Source organism: Oncorhynchus mykiss, chromosome 10 (assembly GCF_013265735.2).
Source record: "Oncorhynchus mykiss isolate Arlee chromosome 10, USDA_OmykA_1.1, whole genome shotgun sequence".
Classification (NCBI taxonomy): Eukaryota; Metazoa; Chordata; class Actinopteri; order Salmoniformes; family Salmonidae; genus Oncorhynchus; species Oncorhynchus mykiss.
In genome coordinates this window covers 18,923,001-18,942,542 of record NC_048574.1, presented here as the reverse complement: position 1 = coordinate 18,942,542, position 19,542 = coordinate 18,923,001, and the positions used below count along the sequence as shown (strand labels likewise).

General features: G+C 44.5%; 1 protein-coding gene across 2 annotated transcripts in view; it reads right to left on the bottom strand.

Annotated features, from left to right (window-relative positions):
- The window catches only part of LOC110533442 (double C2-like domain-containing protein beta), a 181,804-nt gene that overhangs the window by 16,458 nt on the left and 145,804 nt on the right, over positions 1-19,542 (bottom strand). For both annotated transcript variants that reach the window (XR_005053594.1, XM_036989831.1), the window contains exon 5: positions 8,307-8,433. Coding sequence is in view for 1 of the 2 variants with exons in the window: in XM_036989831.1 (XP_036845726.1) it covers positions 8,307-8,433 (127 nt within the window). In the remaining variant the exon portion in view is untranslated. The remainder of the gene's footprint in view (positions 1-8,306; positions 8,434-19,542) is intronic.

Sequence of the window (19,542 nt, the reverse complement as noted above, 5' to 3'; positions counted from 1 at the left end):
ACCTTCAAGTTGGTACTCAGCACACAGAGTGACTGAGGAGGACTACGTCTGTAATTGTCTGTGATTTTGCTACACAACGTTCCTGTAGATTGTTCTAAAACCATTACTTGGTCAACAGTAATAGCCTATGCATTATGTTGATTCCTGCTATGAAAGTATCTGCCTGTCCCGGTTTTGCTATTGGCTGCTGTGTGAACAAGCCACTCTCACTCCCTCTCATTAGACCTTAATCTATGGATTTCACATAACTGGGAATACAGATATGCATCTGTTGGTCAGAGATACTTTTTTTTAAAGCAGGGGCTAGTCAGTATCTGGTGTGACCAGATACCGAGATTTACCTGGATTTACAGCCCAAAACCACTCCCTTTTCCCTGGGATAAATAACTGCAAGAAACAGGTCAATTATAATATATTATGTATATGACAGCATGGCGTGAAATGGAACTCTTAAAATATATGCGAAATCTAAATCTGGCTTCTCTACGTCCTCCACATGATGAATCATCAACGCTCAGGGTGGGGACAGACAGCCCATCTCAGTATGGCGCGTAGTTCACAATGCATGTAGACCTACCATCTCATCATCATAACTTTTTTTCTTGTGACAGGAAGGCCTACATTTGCTGCAGCAAAGTCTATGCTACAGTAATATAAAGACTGAATGCACGTCTAATTTACCCATATCCATCTGGCTTTTGGGGTTCACCTTATTTTTTTTATTGTAAAGATTTTTGTATTTTTCAAGTTTTAAAACAGTCTATCACTCAAATATTGTTGCTTTAAATCAGTGCATGCCACTCTCGCAGTCTTTCTCTCTCTCCATTAAGTCCATTCAAATTGCATCCAAAATAGATCATTCTGTTCTAGATTTATATATAGCTCTATATATACAGTAGATGTCCTAGCCCACCTCTTTCAGGGAATTAATTCAATGCATTATTCGTTGTGTATTTAGCTAATTAATGATGGGTTATGCATGTGAAAGCCTTCTGCATCTAATTATATTCCTTTATTATTCATGGAGTCATTAGAATGATGAAGATAAGGACAACAAAAGAGCAGATACGCTAATAACATTAGGATAAATATTATGAAAGGTCAAAAGTTTTAGAACACCTACTCATTCAAGGGTTTTTCTTAATTTTTACTATTTTCTACATTGTAGAATAATAGTAAAGACAGTAAAACTGTGAAATAACACATGGAATCTTGTAGTAACCAAAAAAGTGTTAAACAAATCCAAATATAGTTTATATTTGAGATTCTTCAAATAGCCTTGATGACAGCTTAGCAAACACTTGGCATTCTCTCAACCAGCTTCACCTGGAATGCTTTTCCAACAGTCTTGAAGGAGTTCTCACATGTGAGCACTTGTTGGCTGCTTTTCCTTCATTCTGCGGTCCGACTCATCCTAAATAATTTCAATTTGGTTGTAGGGGGATTGTGGAGGCCAGGTCATCTGATGCAGCACTCCATCCTGCTCCTTATTGGTCAAATAGGCCATACAACCAGGTCATTGTCCTGTTGAAAAACAAATGATAGCCCCACTACGCCCAAACCAGATGGGATGGCGTATCACTGTAGAATTCTGAGGTAGCCATAATGGTTAAGTGTGCCTTGAATTCTAAAAAGTCACAGACAGTGTCACCAGCAAAGCACCCCACACCATAAAACCTCCTCCTCCTTGCTTCATGGTGGGAAATACACATGTGGAGATCATCCGTTCACCCACACCGCGTCTCACAAAGACACAGCAAGTCTCTTCTTCTAATTGGTGTCCTTCAGTAGTGGTTTCTTTGCAGCAATTTGACCATGAAGGCCTGATTAACCTAGTCTCCTCTGAACAGTTGATGTTGAGATGTGTCTGTTACTTGAACTCTGTGAAGCATTTATTTGGGCTGCAATTTCTGAGGCTGGTAACTCTAATGAACTTATCCTCTGCCGCAGAGGTAACTCTGGGTCTTTCTTTCTTGTGGCGGTCCTCATGAGAGACAGTTTCATCATAGCGCTTGATGGTTTTTGCGACTGCACTTGACGAAATTTCAAAGTTTCAAAGTTCTTGACATTTTCCCTATTGACTGACCTTCATGTCTTAAAGTAATGATGGATTGTCATTTATCTTTGCTTATTTGAGCTGTTCTTTACATAATTTGGACTTGGTATTTTACCAAATAGGGCTATCTTCTGTATACCCACCCTACCTTGTCACAAAACAACTGATTGGCTCAAACGCATTAAGAAGGAAAGAAATTCCACAAATGAACTTTTATGAAGGCACACCTGTTAATTGAAATGCATTCCAGGTGACTACCTTATGAAGCTGGTTGAGATAATGCCAAGAGTGTGCAAAGCTGTCATCAAGGCAAAGGTTGGCTATTTGAAGAATTAAAAAAATAAAAAATAAAGAAAAACCCTTGAATGAGTAGGAGTTCTAAAACTTTAGACCGGTAGTGTATACAGTGCCTTGCGAAAGTATTCGGCCCCCTTGAACTTTGCGACCTTTTGCCACATTTCAGGCTTCAAACATAAATATATAAAACTGTATTTTTTTGTGAAGAATCAACAACAAGTGGGACACAATCAAGAAGTGGAACAACATTTATTGGATATTTCAAACTTTTTTAACAAATCAAAAGCTGAAAAATTGGGTGTGCAAAATTATTCAGCCCCTTTACTTCCAGTGCAGCAAACTCTCTCCAGAAGTTCAGTGAGGATCTCTGAATGATCCAATGTTGACCTAAATGACTAATGATGATAAATACAATCCACCTGTGTGTAATCAAGTCTCCGTATAAATGCACCTGCACTGTGATAGTCTCAGAGGTCCGTCAAAAGCGCAGAGAGCATCATGAAGAACAAGGAACACACCAGGCAGGTCCGAGATACTGTTGTGAAGAAGTTTAAAGCCGGATTTGGATACAAAAAGATTTCCCAAGCTTTAAACATCCCAAGGAGCACTGTGCAAGCGATAATATTGAAATGGAAGGAGTATCAGACCACTGCAAATCTACAAAGACCTGGCTGTCCCTCTAAACTTTCAGCTCATACAAGGAGAAGACTGATCAGAGATGCAGCCAAGAGGCCCATGATCACTCTGGATGAACTGCAGAGATCTACAGCTGAGGTGGGAGACTCTGTCCATAGGACAACAATCAGTCGTATATTGCACAAATCTGGCCTTTATGGAAGAGTGGCAAGAAGAAAGCCATTTCTTAAAGATATCCATAAAAGTGTTGTTTAAAGTTTGCCACAAGCCACCTGGGAGACACACCAAACACACCAAACATGTGGAAGAAGGTGCTCTGGTCAGCTGCTTTCCAATCTTTGGGAATCTCAGACGCCACGAAAGAGAGGTTGAACAGGCTAGTAATAGGGGTGGCAACAATTTTGGCAGATAATTTTAGAAAGAAAGGGTCCAGATTGTCTAGCCCGGCTGATTTGTAGGGGTCCAGATTTTGCAGCTCATTCAGAACATCAGCTGAGCAGATTTGGGAGAAGGAGAAATGGGGAAGGCTTGGGCGAGTTGTTGTGGGGGGTGCAGTGCTGTTGACCGGGGTAGGAGTAGCCATGTGGAAAGCATGGCCAGCCGTAGAAAAATGCTTATTGAAATTCTCAATTATGGTGGATTTATCAGTGGTGACAGTGTTTCCTATCTTCAGTGCAGTGGGCAGCTGGGAGGAGGGGTTCTTATTCTCCATGGACTTTACAGTGTCCCAGAACTTTTTTGAGTTAGTGTTGCAGGAAGCAAATTTCTGCTTGAAAAAGCTAGCCTTGGCTTTTCTAACTGCCTGTGTATAATGGTTTCTAGCTTCCCTGAACAGCTGCATATCACGGGGGCTGTTTGATGCTAATGCAGAACGCCATAGGATGTTTTTTTGTTGGTTAAGGGCAGTCAGGTCTGGGGAGAACCAAGGGCTATATCTATTCCTGGTTCTAAATTTCTTGAATGGGGCATGTTTATTTAAGATGGTTAGGAAGGCATTTAAAAAAATTATCCAGGCATCCTCTACTGACGGGATGAGATCAATATCCTTCCAGGATACCCCGGCCAGGTCGATTAGAAAGGCCTGCTCGCTGAAGTGTTTCAGGGAGCGTTTTACAGTGATGAGTGGAGGTCGTTTGACCGCTGACCCATTACGGATGCAGGCAATGAGGCAGTGATCGCTGAGATCTTGGTTGAAAACAGCAGAGGTGTATTTAGAGGGCAAGTTGGTTAGGATGATATCTATGAGGGTGCCCGTGTTTAAGGCTTTGTGGAGGTACCTGGTAGGTTCATTGATCATTTATGTGAGGTTGAGGGCATCAAGTTTAGATTGTAGGATGGCTGGGGTGTTAAGCATGTTCCAATTTAGGTCGCCTAGCAGCACAAGCTCTGAAGATAGATGGGGGGCAATCAGTTCACATATGGTGTCCAGAGCACAGCTGGGGGCAGAGGGTGGTCTATAGCAGGCGGCAACGGTGAGAGACTTGTTTTTAGAGAGGTGGATTTTTAAAAGTAGAAGTTCAAATTGTTTGGGTACAGACCTGGATAGTAGGACAGAACTCTGCAGGCTATCTTTGCAGTAGATTGCAACACCGCCCCCTTTGGCAGTTCTATCTTGTCTGAAAATGTTGTAGTTTGGAATTAAAATGTCTGAATTTTTGGTGGTCTTCCTAAGCCAGGATTCAGACACAGCTAGAACATCCGGGTTGGCAGAGTGTGCTAAAGCAGTGAATAGAACAAACTTAGGGAGGACGCTTCTAATGTTAACATGCATGAAACCAAGGCTATTACGGTTACAGAAGTCGTCAAAAGAGAGCGCCTGGGGAATAGGAGTGGAGCTAGGCACTGCAGGGCCTGGATTCACCTCTACATCGCCAGATGAACAGAGTAGTAGTAGAATAAGGGTGCGGCTAAAAGCAATAAGAATTGGTCATTTAGAACGTCTGGAACAGAGAGTAAAAGGAGGTTTCTGGGGGCGATAAAATAGCATCAAGGTATAATGTACAGACAAAGGTAAGGTAGGATGTGAATACAGTGGAGGTAAACCTAGGTATTGAGTGATGAAGAGAGAGATATTGTCTCTAGAAACATCATTGAAACCAGGAGATGTCATTGCATGTGTGGGTGGTGGAACTAATAGGTTGGATAAGGTATGGTGAGCAGGACTAGAGGCTCTACAGTGAAATAAGCCAATAAACACTAACCAGAACAGCAATGGACAAGGCATATTGACATGAAGGAGAGGCATGCATTAGAGGCATTATCATCATTAGTTATTTAGGTCAACATTGGATCATTCAGAGATCCTCACTGAACTTCTGGAGAGAGTTTGCTGCACTGAAAGTAAAGGGGCTGAATAATGTTGCACACCCAATTTTTCAGTTTTTGATTTGTTAAAAAAGTTTGAAATATCCAATAAATGTCGTTCCACTTCATGATTGTGTCCCACTTGTTGTTGATTCTTCACAAAAAAATACAGTTTTATATCTTTATGTTTGAAGCCTGAAATGTGGCAAAAGGTCGCAAAGTTCAAGGGGGCCGAATACTTTCGCAAGGCACTGTAGCTAGCTAACGGCACAATCATTTGGGCTTTTTTGAGCTTAGGCTCATTAAATGTCTTTAATGTAGGGCTCATAAAATGTATGGCTCATCAGGCTCAGGGAGCATCAGGCTCGAATTTCAATCAAAGCTTTAATCAAATCCAGACATAAGCATATTTATATGCTTTATAATGCTTTTGAATGACACTTCTGGTTTTGGAGGGAAATACCGGGTTAGCAGGAAGAACATTTATTTATTCTCGGGATGGAATATTTGTAAAATACCGGGAAAATATTCAACCCTAGTGACCATCATTTGCCTCATGCAGAGCGACACATCTCCTTTGCATAGATTGGATCAGGCTGTTGATTATGGCCTGTGGAATGTTGTCCCACTCCTCTTCAATGGCTGTACGGAGTTGCTGGATATTGGTGTGAACTGGAACACGTTGTCATACATGTCGATCCAGAGCATCCCACACATGCTCAATGGGTGACATGTCTAGTGAGTATGAAGGCCATGGAAGAACTGGGACATTTTCAACTTCCAAGAATTGTGTACAGATCTTTGCGACATGGAGCTGCGCATTATCATGCTAAAACATGAGGTGATGGTGGTGGATGAATGGCAGGACAGTGGGCATCAGGATCTCATCACGGTATCTCTGTACATTCAAATTTACATTGATAAAATGCAATTGTGTTTGTTGTCTGTAGCTTATGCCTCCCCATACCATAACCACACCACCACCATGGGGCACTCTGTTCACAACGTTGAAATCAGCAAACCACTCGCCCACACAACGCCACACGTGCTGTCTGACATCTCACCGTGAAGAACACACTTCTCCAGCATTGCCCACTGAAGTCAGTTCTGACAGTTTGTGCAAAAAATATTTGGTTGTGCAAACCCACAGTTTCATCAGCTGTCCAGGTGGCTGGTCTCAGACGTGGTAGAGAAATGAACATTCAATTCTCTAGCAACAGCACTGGTGGGCATTCCTGCATGCCAATTGCACGCTCCCTCAAAAAATACTTCTGTGGCATTGTGTTGTGTGACAAAACTGCACTTTTTAGAGAGGCCTTTTATTGTCCCCAGCACAAGGTGCAACTGTGTAATGATCATGCTGTTTAATCAGCTTCTTGATATGCCATACCTGTCAGGTGGATGGATTATCTTGGCAAAGGAGAAATGCTCACTAAAAGAGATGTAATCACATTTGTGCACACAATTTGAGAAATAATGTTTTTGTGCATATGGAACATTTCTGGGATCTTTCATTTCAGCTCATGAAACATGGGACCAATACTTTACATTTTGCCTTCATAATTTTGTTCAGCATTTATAAAAAGGACGCAACGCGTGACTGAGTGGCATTTCAAAATATTGCATGATGCATGGATATTGCATGTCAATTTTGCGATTTCAATGTGAATTCGATTAATTGTGCAACCCTGACTAAGACCCTCTCTAAACTATCCCCTGCTGGGGTGCTTTGCTACAAAGCAGCTGAATACAGGTGGGAGGCTGGCTGCAAGAGCCCAGCTGGTCTGCACACACACACTGACAAACAAAAACAGTGACGTACACACACAAGCACGCACGCATACGCGCACACGTGCATGCATACATAGTAGAAGCTGTGGTAGCAGAGGTGATAGCCAGAAGAAAGCTTTAGACATAGGTTATTTTTAATTAAACAATAAAGGGAAGAGTCTAATTGAGGAATGAGAAGAGTGAGTGAATGAGTGAGAGTGTGTGTGTGTGTGTGTGTGTGTGTGTGTGTGTGTGTGTGTGTGTGTGTATGTGCGTCAGCAGCACATAGCTCAGTAATCCACAGGCTGTCCATTGGAAAGCCAGCGAAAAAGACAGTGCTGTTCAGTCGAGGGCTAAGCCTTCTCTGAGTATTCAGAGCAGATTGTGTCGTTGACGGTAAGAGAAAAGTATTTCTGTGAGCGCCGCTAAACCAGATGAAATTAGGAGATCTTACCGACACGCTTGGATAAAAGAGTGAATATTTAGAAAGGGCTCTGAAAAGCTATCAATATCTACCCTATCAATCAGCTCATTCGTAAAAAGTAATGCTCCCAAACTAAGGTTCTTGGAAACAGCAACCCACATTTTCAGAAAGTTTAGAGAATCACATTTTGCAGCTAAACAAAAGATCGATTTAGTAGATCTCAAGTTCAATTGAAATTTAAGGTGGAGCTATTGTATGTGAAAGAAGCTTGTCCATATTTGACTAGCAACAGTAACGTAAAATAACCACACAATAGCTATTTTGATGACAATAACAGCCTCCAGTGCACTAAGTAAGTAGCACTTGTGAGTCAATCATATGCCTCCTGCATCCATGCTCAGTCCTTGGTAAATATAATTGCTTGTCCAATAGATTTTGAGAAACCGTCATTCTCTCTGGTCTTTAATGCTGTTAACCTGCTTAATTAATTAGAGGAGAGAGGCAGTGTTGAACAGACCCCTCAGTAAGTGGTGTTTCATTGAAATTACTGTGGTTGTTTCATGAAGTTAAGGATTTGGGCTGTATGTGAGATGTTTCAAGGCTCATTGTTTACTAATAACAGAAGACATACAGTATTGATGTCTTTCAACCGTAGGTAAGATTTCTATTTAGGCAAATTAAATGTACATACAGAACATAACATTTACATGTCGAGGTTTGTAATTTAGCAGTGGAGACCAAATAACCAATTTACCTTAGGAAATGCTTACATTTGGATTCAAAGGGGAGGATGAAAAAGGCAAATTGGAGATAACTTACAGGCAGCTGTTTCTCCAAGCAGTTGTAGAAGTTCTTGGTCTGGTTGGGCTTGAGTTTCTTGAGGGGAATGCGTGTCTCTCCGATGAACTCATTGTGGCGGAACTTGTCCTCATCACACACTGAAATCCTGAAAGTACAGAACAAGAGAGAGAGGAAAGAGTAAACGAGAGAGAGAGAGAGATTAGTATATTAAGGGTCAGATTTTGGCATGGGAGGATAGGAGGATAATAAGCATTCAACCATATTCAGATCAATCAAAAGATACAAAGCAGTTATAAGAGAGAGAAAAATCCGAAGAGCGCAGAAGAGAGATAGGAGGAAGGAAAAATGGGGAGACATTGAAAAAGAGTCAGCAGCAGCAGTTGACTGATAAACCTGTGATGCAAATTTTCCATGGTTTATGGGAATGTTCTATCAACTGATGCTGGATTGCCATGGTAATGTAGAATGTTCATTCAAATGACGCTAACTGATGTGGCTCATGCAATGGAATGTGTTTTGTGTAATGTCAGTTGAGTTGACTCAACCAATCACAGTACAGATAGAAGGGTACACTTCCAACTTCTACTTCCTGGTATGGGTCTAGGTTGAAGATGGGAAGGGTAGGACAACGGGATTCTAATATCCCATAACTCTTTGCAACATTTGGGACCAATATTTGTGACAACGTTGTCTTAACCTGTATAACTTTGACCTAGGAAAGGGCACACTCAAAATGGCTGCAGTCCACCCATTATGCCATCATTGACTTGAATGGAAACCCCCTTGCTATTAATTCTATTTGTATACCTATTCCTCCTCTCTGAGACTACTGGAGATATTTCAGTGTTAAGTTGATCCTTGTTTTCTCATGTACAGGTAACCGCCAAAATAAAGGAAACACCAACAAAAAGTGGCTAAATAGGGCGTTGGGTTGGGTTGAGATCTGGTGACAGACGGCCATGTCATCCAGTTGACATAGTTGTCATGCCCTGTGGATGGGGTCATTGTCATCTTAGAAAAGATAAGATCACCTGAACCCTTCTGGTGGGCAGGCGTGCTCTCATGAGGACTGAGTCCAATTCCATGCCAATGAAGGCCACCCTCTTGGTGGACGTCAGGCGACTCTTCTTGTCGTTTACAGTAATGCCCGAGCCCGCCGATATGGGTCAAGAGCATGTCTCTGTCTGACAGGACCTGGGTCCTGATTGGGGCACAAATCAGCTAATCGTCCAGGTAATTGAGGGTCAACAATCCTCGGGATATGAGAGGTGCCAGGACAGCGTCCATGCACTTTGTGAAAGTGCGGGCTGCCAAGGAGAGGCCGAAGGGAAGAACCATGAATTCGTAAGCTGCCCCTTCGAAAGCGAATCGGAGGTACTGGAAGTAAGCATCCCTCAGGTCCAGCTTCACAAACCACTGTTCCCTGGACACAGCCTACAACACGTGGGTTGGGGACAGCATGTGTAACCTCAGTACCTTCAAGTACCCATTGAGGTTGCAGCGGTCCAGAATTGGTCGAAACCCTCCGTCTCTTTTGGGGACCACACAATAAGTGGAGTAGAACCCACCTAGCCATTCTGATGTCTCAATCCTGTGGATGGCACGCTTGTCCAGGAGTGAGGAGATCTCCAGCCGCAGGGTTTTCTTCAGGGGGTCGGCCACCGTGGTGACAAAAAGGCCCCTGAAGGACGGGGGCCAGCACCGGCATTGAAGTCGGTACCCCTCGAGCATTGTGGACAACACCCAGGGGAACTCCACATCCTCCTCCCACATTGCCCACATTGCCCTTAACCGAGGCCGGGGAAGGGTGTGTCAGTGGTCCTGCCGGGGCCCGCCTCTCCTCTGGCGCCCCGAGCGCCTGGTTCCCCAGGCACGTCTCTATGGTGGTGACGGTTGACAGGTAATTGCTCCAACGCATTCTGTATCTCTCTCAGCATGAGGCAATGGAGCAGGAGAGGGACCTCACTGTCGCTCGGGTGCAGGTGGGTGGCGACTGCCTTGGAGGTGGGTGGCGACTGCCTTGGAGGTGGGTCTGTCTGCCTTGGACCCGGGGCCTGAGGAGGCGGCATGAATCATCTCAGGGTCTCTCAGTCCCCCCGAACCTTATCGGCCTTGTCCAGAATGTCATCAACCCCTGGGTCAAACGTCAGCCCTGGGGTGATGGGGGAGAGTGGCAAATGTGCTCTGGAGAGCAGCTGGTAGACAGGATTGGGCCAGTCAGAGATGACGCCAGGAGGTAACCACCTGCGCCATGACCCGTCCGTTGGCGCGGGCCACATCCCTCTGGATCAGGGAAAGCAGGCGAGACACCTCCATTGCTTTCCGGAGGACCTCCTCTGTGCCCTCCAGCAGCCGGGGCAAAAGAGTCAGCAGGTAGACCTGCAGCAGCATGGCCGCATTGGCAAGAGAGCAGAGGGACCCATATGTGGCTTTCAAGTCCGCATCAAAGATTCTGGGGCTCCCGGCTTCAGTCTCGGGTTCCACCCTATAATCTCCCGGTCCGGGAGGACCATGGCAACTATTATGGTCGGGTACTCCTGGAGGCCGAGTGACTCTGCGCCCGCAACATAACTGCATGGTCCACTTTGGCCCTGCAGTCTAGGGGGGATGGAAACGAGACCCGTAACATATCTCATACAACTCATAATAGTGAAAAGGAACAGTGAGAATCATTTTTTATTTTTTTATTTTACCTTTATTTATACAGGTTCTTTCCAAGAGAGACCTGGTCCAATAACATCAGAGGGAACAACGTTTCAGACAAAACAATTTACATACACTAACACAACATTAAACAAAACTATAAACACACATACAGTACAACAAAAACATTGTATATTAAAAACACAAACGTCTTGACTAAAAACAGCTGACCTAAAAACAATTACACTCTTCTATGATATATACATCGATCAAGTGTTTAAACTCCACCACCGAAACCAATAACTACAGACAACTTAAATTTACTGAGATAGCTCCTTACAAAGAGAGGGGGAGAGAGAGAGAAGAGAGAGACGAGAGTTTGGGAAAACAACTGACTGGGTTTTTAAACGAAGGGAAAGGGGATGTGATTGGGTTAGGGAAAAGGAGCAGGTGTCTTCAGTGGCGACTGATTGGCGACTGATTGGCGACTAGTGCAGGAGAGAGTCGGAAGCGCCCCCTGGCAGAGGCCCAGCTCTCCTGCAAGGCCTTGCGGAACTCAGACGAGATGCGGACAGATGGAGAATCATCACTGTCCACCAGTTTGATGTCCAGTGTAGTTGTTACCCGAGTGAGTAGGCTCCTCATAGCCTCTCGAGCCCCTGGGGGCGATGAAGCCCCGCTGCCGGCTTCTGATGGCCTCTCAGCCTGGTAACCCCGCTCACGGTGGTGAACATTGCTAGTATAGTCCCCCAGGAACAGCCTATCACTGGCCAACAGAGAATAGCTGTTGTCGCCATCGAAGCTCTCAAACTCCTGACGCAGGGCATGCGCCCTCCATTCAAGGTGGTCCCAGCGGTCCGACTCCTGCCTCCGTCCAGGACTGGCAGCAGATGGGCTCTGCCTGCGGTGGCTCTGGCTACGCTTCCTGGGAAGGCTACTTGGCCCAGTAGAGGGACTAACAGCTCACTGGCGCACCACTCCTGAGGGAGGGAGCTCATCCCCAGCCTGAGCCCGAGCCTGGTCGACCCACTCATGCATGGCCTCCAATCGCGCCAGGCGCAGGCGTTCTGAGAACACCACACAAAACAGGCATCCAGTAGGGCGCTCCGCCGCCCTCTCCGCATGGCTCAAACACAGGCAATGCATATAGGAGGTATGCGGATCTCCAGGGTGAATGCCACCATCACACCAGTCACAAAGGGAAGCCATAAGCTCAGCCAAGCCAGCAAGGCCACGGAGCAGGGGTCCGACGCCCTGGGAGAGCGTATGTCGTGACCTGCTTGGAGGAATAGGAACCCGGTGAGGGATAAATTACCCAGTAGCTCTGCAAAAAACAGGGAAGACCCGTGTGGGAAAAACAGGCAGACAAAAAAAACAGCAACCAGGTAATGGATTTGATTTATTTGTTTTTTGTTTTACGCCAACTACAATATTACCTAGCCGGTTTAATATCCAAGCAGTAAAAACAGCACCATATGATGGAGTAACTCCGTTAAGGAACTCCAAAGTTGATGCCTCAACGTATTGGAAAGCCCACCATGATACTCTTACCTCTGTAGAGGAAAGAACAAGAAAAAAAACGTGCAGGGTAATTAGCAGTCTAGGACACGGGGAGCAGCATGTTTAAGTAACTCACAACAGACACATAGAACAAGCCAGTTGGCAAGTTGTGTAAGGTAAATTACAGTTTGTGGCAGCAAGCGTCACCCTACTAATGGATGCACACGGAGTCATAGTGTAACGGTAACGAAACACAAGTACGACAAACCACAGGCGGAAGATACAGATCAACCGCGTGCAGCGAGTGGAGCACTCAAGAGGGGCTGGCCACGTGGCCAGCTGCAAACAGCCAGTGAGTATACTTCCACGCAAGATATTACACTTACCAGTGACTTACCAAGCGATCTTTAGAAAGTTTGTACCTCAAACCATATGGACGTCTGCCGAGAAAATTAAAGAGAACGTGTGTCGCGGCCATGGGGTCTATATATAGGGGCGGACCAGCCATTACACAGGTGTACACGGGAGTAAATCTGTAAATCCTCACCTTGGATGTATCCCTCCGCCGCGGAGTGATACCAATATATTGGAATGATCCAATTTAGTGAAACATAACCCTCATTTACTCAAGTGTATCCTTTATTTTGGCAGTTACCTGTAGCATTTGAAACCTCACAGACCAAGTAGTTCTGTGTGGCCCAGTTGGTAAATGTGTAGTGCTAGCAATGCCATGGTGTAACGCTTGTCGTCTGGGGAAGGAGAGGAGAACCAAGGTGCAGTGTGGTAAGTGTTCATGTCTTTTTAATAGTTTTTTTGCGCCTCTTAGCCTGCCTCTGTGGCCTCTTTAGAGTGGCGACCCTCGCCGCCGACCTTGGACTGGGGACCCACGCCACGGGTCCCGAATGGACGGGAGACTCCGGCAGCGCCGGACTGGCGGGAGACTCCAGCAGCTCCGGAGTGAAGGCCGATTCTGGCGGCTCCTGGCTGGCTGGCGGCTCCTGGCTGGCTGGTGGCTCTGGCGGCTCCTGGCTGGCTGGCGGCTCTGGCGGCTCCTGGCTGGCTGGCGGCTCTGGCTGGCTGGCGGCTCTGGCGGCTCAGGACAGACGGGAGACTCTGGCGGCTCAGGACAGACGGGAGACTCTGGCGGCTCAGGACAGAGGGGAGACTCTGGCGGCTCAGGACAGACGGGAGACTCTGGCGGCTCAGGACAGACGGGAGACTCTGGCGGCTAAGGACAGACGGGAGACTCTGGTGGCTCAGGACAGAGGGGAGACTCTGGCGGCTCAGGACAGACGGGAGACTCTGGCGGCTCAGGACAGACGGGAGACTCTGGCGGCTAAGGACAGACGGGAGACTCTGCAGGGAGGAGACGGAGAGACAGCCTGGTGCGGGGGGCTGCACCGGAGGGCTGGTGCACTGGAGCTCTTGAGCACAGAGCCTGCCCAACCTTACCTGGTTGAATGCTCCCCGTAGCCAGGCCAGAGCGGCAAGGTGGAATAGCCCGCACTGGGCTGTGCTGGCGAACCAGGGATACCATGCGTTAGGCTGGTGCCATGTACGCCGGCCCGAGGAGACGCACTGGAGACCAGATGCGCAGAGCCGGTTGTGTAACAACCCTTGCCGTCCAAGACGTCCTCCCATGTCCAGGAGTCCTGAGATCGCTGCTGCCCGATACCACGCTGCTTGGTCCTTTTTTGGTGGGTGTGTCTGTAACGCTTGTCGTCTGGGGAAGGAGAGGAGAACCAAGGTGCAGCGTGGTAAGTGTTCATGTCTTTTTAATAAACAAACTGAACACTGGAACAAAACAATAAACGATGTGAACAAAACAAAACAGTACCTAAGCATGATTCTCAATCAGGGACAACAATTGACAGCTGCCTCTGATTGAGAACCATACTAGGCCGAACTCAAAAGCCAACACAGAAAAACAAACAGACTGCCCACCCCAACTCACGCCCTGACCATACTAAAACAAAGACAAAAACAAAGGAAGTAAGGTCAGAACGTGACGCATGGTTGTGGGTTTAACATACAAAAAATGTGTGCACTCGCTGTACTGTAAGTCCATTTGAATAAAATAGTTTTCTAAGTAATTTATTTATTTCTGCTGAAATAAAATAAAATTGTGATGTGTCAATAACACTTCATGAACCGCCTGCCTTCTTGCCTTTAAAACAATTATACACATATACAGGCAGTTGTAGGAGACCATGATGATGTGTTATGAATGGTGATTGCAAGTTATCCAATACACTGTGCATAAAAAACAGGGACTATACAGCTTGTACATGGAAAGTGTTAGAGATTATTCTTTCATCCTCTTCTCAGCGAGCCCCTCTCTACCTCTCATAACACCTCGAGGGCTCGCTAATTATCTGGAACGATTCTGTCCTCTTTTCGAGCACTTCATTCAGTTGCAAATTAAAATCAATACAATCCCCAGTATGACCGCAGGAGCTCTCAAAAGGTTCCTGTTCCAGCATGTTCTCAACATTGTGTGTATAAGAACAGTGCTTATGCGAGCACACTCATCCAATGTTCTCATTTGTGCGCTGTACAGTACATCTATTTACATTGAGCTTGTGCAGTGTGAAATGAGTTTCCTTGTCTGTGTGTGTAATTGACTGAGATGTGGGGGGAAAACATGGGCTTTTGTACAACAAATGATAATTACGTTTCACTCATGAGGGGCATATCTAAATCGCAGCAGCAATATTGGAAACCTCACTGAGCAGTCACCAATTTATCCTATGGACAGGTGGTGGTACAGATTAAAACCTACAGTATATATATTTAGAGAGGACATGTATCTGCTGTCAGGGTAATGCACTTGGGGTTCTTTCTCATCTTCTGTTGTTACTGTTGAATTAAACGGGTGGTAAAGGCATGGTTATGAAATGAATAGAACATCTGAATTGGACGAGGGTGCATAGACATTAGTTTTGTGGCTTTTCCAGAGGAATGAGGACATATTCTTTCCTTTTCAATCTAGTCTCCCCTGCAAAAAAAAAAATCTAATTTAACTCAGAGAGAATGTTCTCAATACAGACGCCAGAAAACGTGAGGAGGCATTTGCCACAGCACTTTTCAATTTATTTTACTAAAATATGTCAATGCAAAGTGCTGTTTTTTTTACCGATTTGCCTCATGATTTGTCAACTCATGCACAATTTCTCAGTCCTTCACATTGGAGTGCTGCTGCAGCCTGTTTGCGTGTCTTGACCTATCAGATTCACAAAAAAAGCAGGTCGGGCACAAAACTCAAGGTGTGCTCTCCACTTTTCTCTGGTATTTATTGATCTCCGCATCCCCATGGAAATCGAATTAGCATGATAAAAAATCCCCATCCAGATCTGTCTGTTTAAGCTAGAAATATGTTTTTTGCATGGGCTGCGTCTCAGTCCACTGCATCCGCCAATGTCGGTCTTCCGCATCTGCGGTGGACCAGGAGAAAAGTCTCTTCTCATGGAAATGTATGTAGCGTCTGAACAGTTTGGCCTACAAAACTCAGTTATCCTCTACGATCCCCACAAGCTTATGTTTTGCCAAACATAAATATGTTATTCAATGTGTTTCTGTGGGCTAATAGTGGTAAGGCCAAATTCAACGTCTAATCAAATAATTGGCAAATATTTAGTTCTATACTTACAGGGGCCCTCAAATGTAAAATCTAATAGCTGAAATGATCCTTGATATGACCTTCTTAAAATAATTCCATATGTTAGCTGAGTAGAAACCCAGCCCAGAGCCCTTAGACCTTAAGGGGGCTTTAGCAAGCGTGACAACATATCACACCCGACAGACGCAAGCAAAAACTCTTCCATACAGTGCATTCGGAAACGATTCACTTGACTTTTTCCACATTGAGTTACATTACAGCCTTATTCTAAAATTGATTGAATATTTTTTTCCCATCAATCTACACACAATACCCAATAATGACAAAGCGAAGACAGGTTTTTAGACATTTTTGCAAGTAAAACATTTAATAAAAAAACAGAAATACCTTATTTACATAGGTACTCAGACCTTTTGCTATGAGACTTCGAAATTGAGCTCAGGTGCATCCTGTTTCCATTGATCATCCTGTGGTAAATTCAATTGATCGGACATGATTTGGAAAGGCACACACCTGTCTATATAAGGTCCCACAGTTGACAGTGCATGTCAGAGTAAAAACCAAGCCATTAGGTCGAAGGGCTCTGAAATAGGATTGTGTCATGGCACAGATTTGGGGAAGGGTACCTAAATATTTCTGCAGCATTGAAGGTCCCGAAGAACAAAGTGGCCTCCATCATTCTTAAATGGAAGAAGTTTGAAACCACAAAGACTCTTCCTAGAGCTGACCAAACTGAGCAATCGGGGGAGAAGGGCCTTGGTCAGGGAGGTGACCAAGAACCCGATGCTCACTTTGACAGAGCTCCAGAGTTCCTGGGAGAATCTTCCAGAAGGACAACCATCTCTGCAGCGATCTACCAATGCAGCGCTCCACCAATCAGACCTTCATGGTAGAGAAGCTCTCCTCAGTAAAAGGCACATGACAGTCCGCTTGGAGTTTGCCAAAAGGCACTTAAAGAACATTCAGACCATGAGAAACAAAATTATCTGGTCTGATGAAACATAGATTGATGTCTTTGGCCTGAATGTCAAGCGTCACGTCTGGAGGAAACCTGGCACCATCAATACGGTGAAGCAAGGTGGTGGCAGCATCATGCTACGGGGATGTTTTTCAGTGGCAGGGACTGGGAGACTAGTCAGGATCGAGGGAAAGATGAACTGAGAAAAGTACAGAGAGATCCTTGATGAAAACCTGCTCCAGAGAGCTCAGGACTTCAGGCTGGGGCGAAGGTTCACCTTCTAACAGGACAAAGACCCTAAGTACACAGCCAAGACAACACAGAAGTGGCTTCGGGACAAGTCTCAATGTCCTTGAGTGGCCCAGCCAGACCCCGGACTTGAACCCAGTCTAACATCTCTGGATGAAAATAGCTGTGCAGTGACACTCCCCATCCAACTTGACAGAGCTTGAGAGGATCTGCAGTGAAGAATGTGAGAAACTCCCCAAATACAGGTGTGCCAAGCTTGTAGTGTCATACCCAAGAAAACTATAGGCTGTAATCGCTACCATAGGTGCTTCAACAAAGTACTGAGTGAAGGGTCTGAATAGTTACTTTTTTAAACAATTTCTAAATACCTGTTTTTGCTTTGTCATTATGGGGTATTGTGTGTAGATTGATGAGGGGGAAAAATGTAATGAATTTTAAAATAAGGCTGTAACGTAACAAAATGTGGAAACAGTCAAGGGGTCTGAATACATTCCGAATGCATTAGCAATCTGAAATGCTGTATTTCATTGGAAATGGGCACATTTTTCAGACTGATCAACTGTAGGCTACTAACAACAGCAGCTGCATAGTCTCTAGCCTGCTATGCGCCCTGTCTCTCTGGCCAAGGTAAACAAAGTGGTAACGTATACAGTCCATTTGTTTGTGAGAAAATGTGAATGGGATCAAATTTGGTTTATATTCACACTTGGGCTGACTAGACTACCTAGACTTTTTAAATCCACAATTTTTAACTGGAATTAATCATTAAACACAATACCTGACATAGACTGTGAGATAATAATTTTAATTAGGCCTAAAATTGCATAAGGCATGACTACACGATGCAAACCTGCATAAAACAAAATGTATATCAAAAAACAATTAATATGTTTGACATCCATCCATTCAGTTTTTGTGATTTGGTGGTAAATTAGTACTTGATGTAAGTTGCTCTGGATAAGACGAGGGCCTGCTAAAATTACTTAAATGTAAATGAGATGGTTTCCTAAAACAAAGTTACTTTTATGGGACGGTGTGGACACAAATGGGTTCCATTTCATCATGAGTGGCTCAGTGATTTTCACAGTTCTATTATCACACATTTTCAATTACATTAATTACTCTGACACTTTATGGAAAACAATGCTATTGAGCAAGGTTGATGGTTGATGACACGCTGATTAGGTGTTTACGATGAGCTATCAAAGTGGAAGCTGATTCTATTAGCAAAAATGCCACATAGGATGTGTTTTGCTTTCAATAATGAGTGCCTTTTCCTTTGTCAGAATGGCTTTCTATGACCTTGTTTACAGCTTTGGGTGGATCGAAATGAGAAAACACCAGTCATTATCTTCTCAGAATGTTAGCGACGAAGTGCAGGTCTGTTTGGGAGCCCAGCATGCTTAAAATCGCAATTGAAGCTGAAAAGGTCTATAGTTCTGTGTTTAGATGAATAAACAACAAACCTTGTAAAGAACATGGGGTTTAGAACCTTTAGTTCTCGAACACAATGAGAGATCCAGGACTAGAACCCAAATGTGTTTTCCCGCCTTCTCCCAGTGTGCACTCGTAAACTCACATTTGTGGATGTAAAATGACTGGATTGAGATATAGTGGAAACTCCCTTTAGCAAATTCATACACCATCCCAATTGTTTTAAACCCTTGAGGGGGACTGAACGAGTGCACCATTTTTAGGTGGCCTACTTAAAGGGAAGAAACGGAACTGGGCTTAGATCTGTGTATCAAGCTTTGGTCACTGTATCACACTCGACACTGCCTATCCTTTTTCTGTACAAGTCAACTTGCTAGTGGCCCTCCCATTTATCCTTAACCAAGTATTGACCAATTGACATGATCATCAACTACTCATTCCACTTCATTAGCTAAGAGATCTACAGAGAACATTTAGGTTGAGGATGAATTGGTGTAAATTGGCCCTAAGACGCTGATCTTGGGTCAGTTTTGCATTTCCCCACAGATTAGTTAGGATCGAGGAAGGGGAAATTGATCCTAGATCTGTATGTGGGGAAGCTTCACCCTGGAGCAGATTCATTACCTCAAACTACCTTTGACTGCAGTGGCACAAGGTCAATGCCATTCAACATGGGAAATGGTGGATAATTCTTGTATAGGAGTTGGATTTGAAACCAAAGAACAATACACTTAGATGCATTATATGGCTCTGGAATGAAATAGGAAATATAATTAAGGTAAGCTTTTACTAAATAGTGCATGTATTTTTTTAGATACATTATTAAGCGTTTAACCATACAAATGTTTATG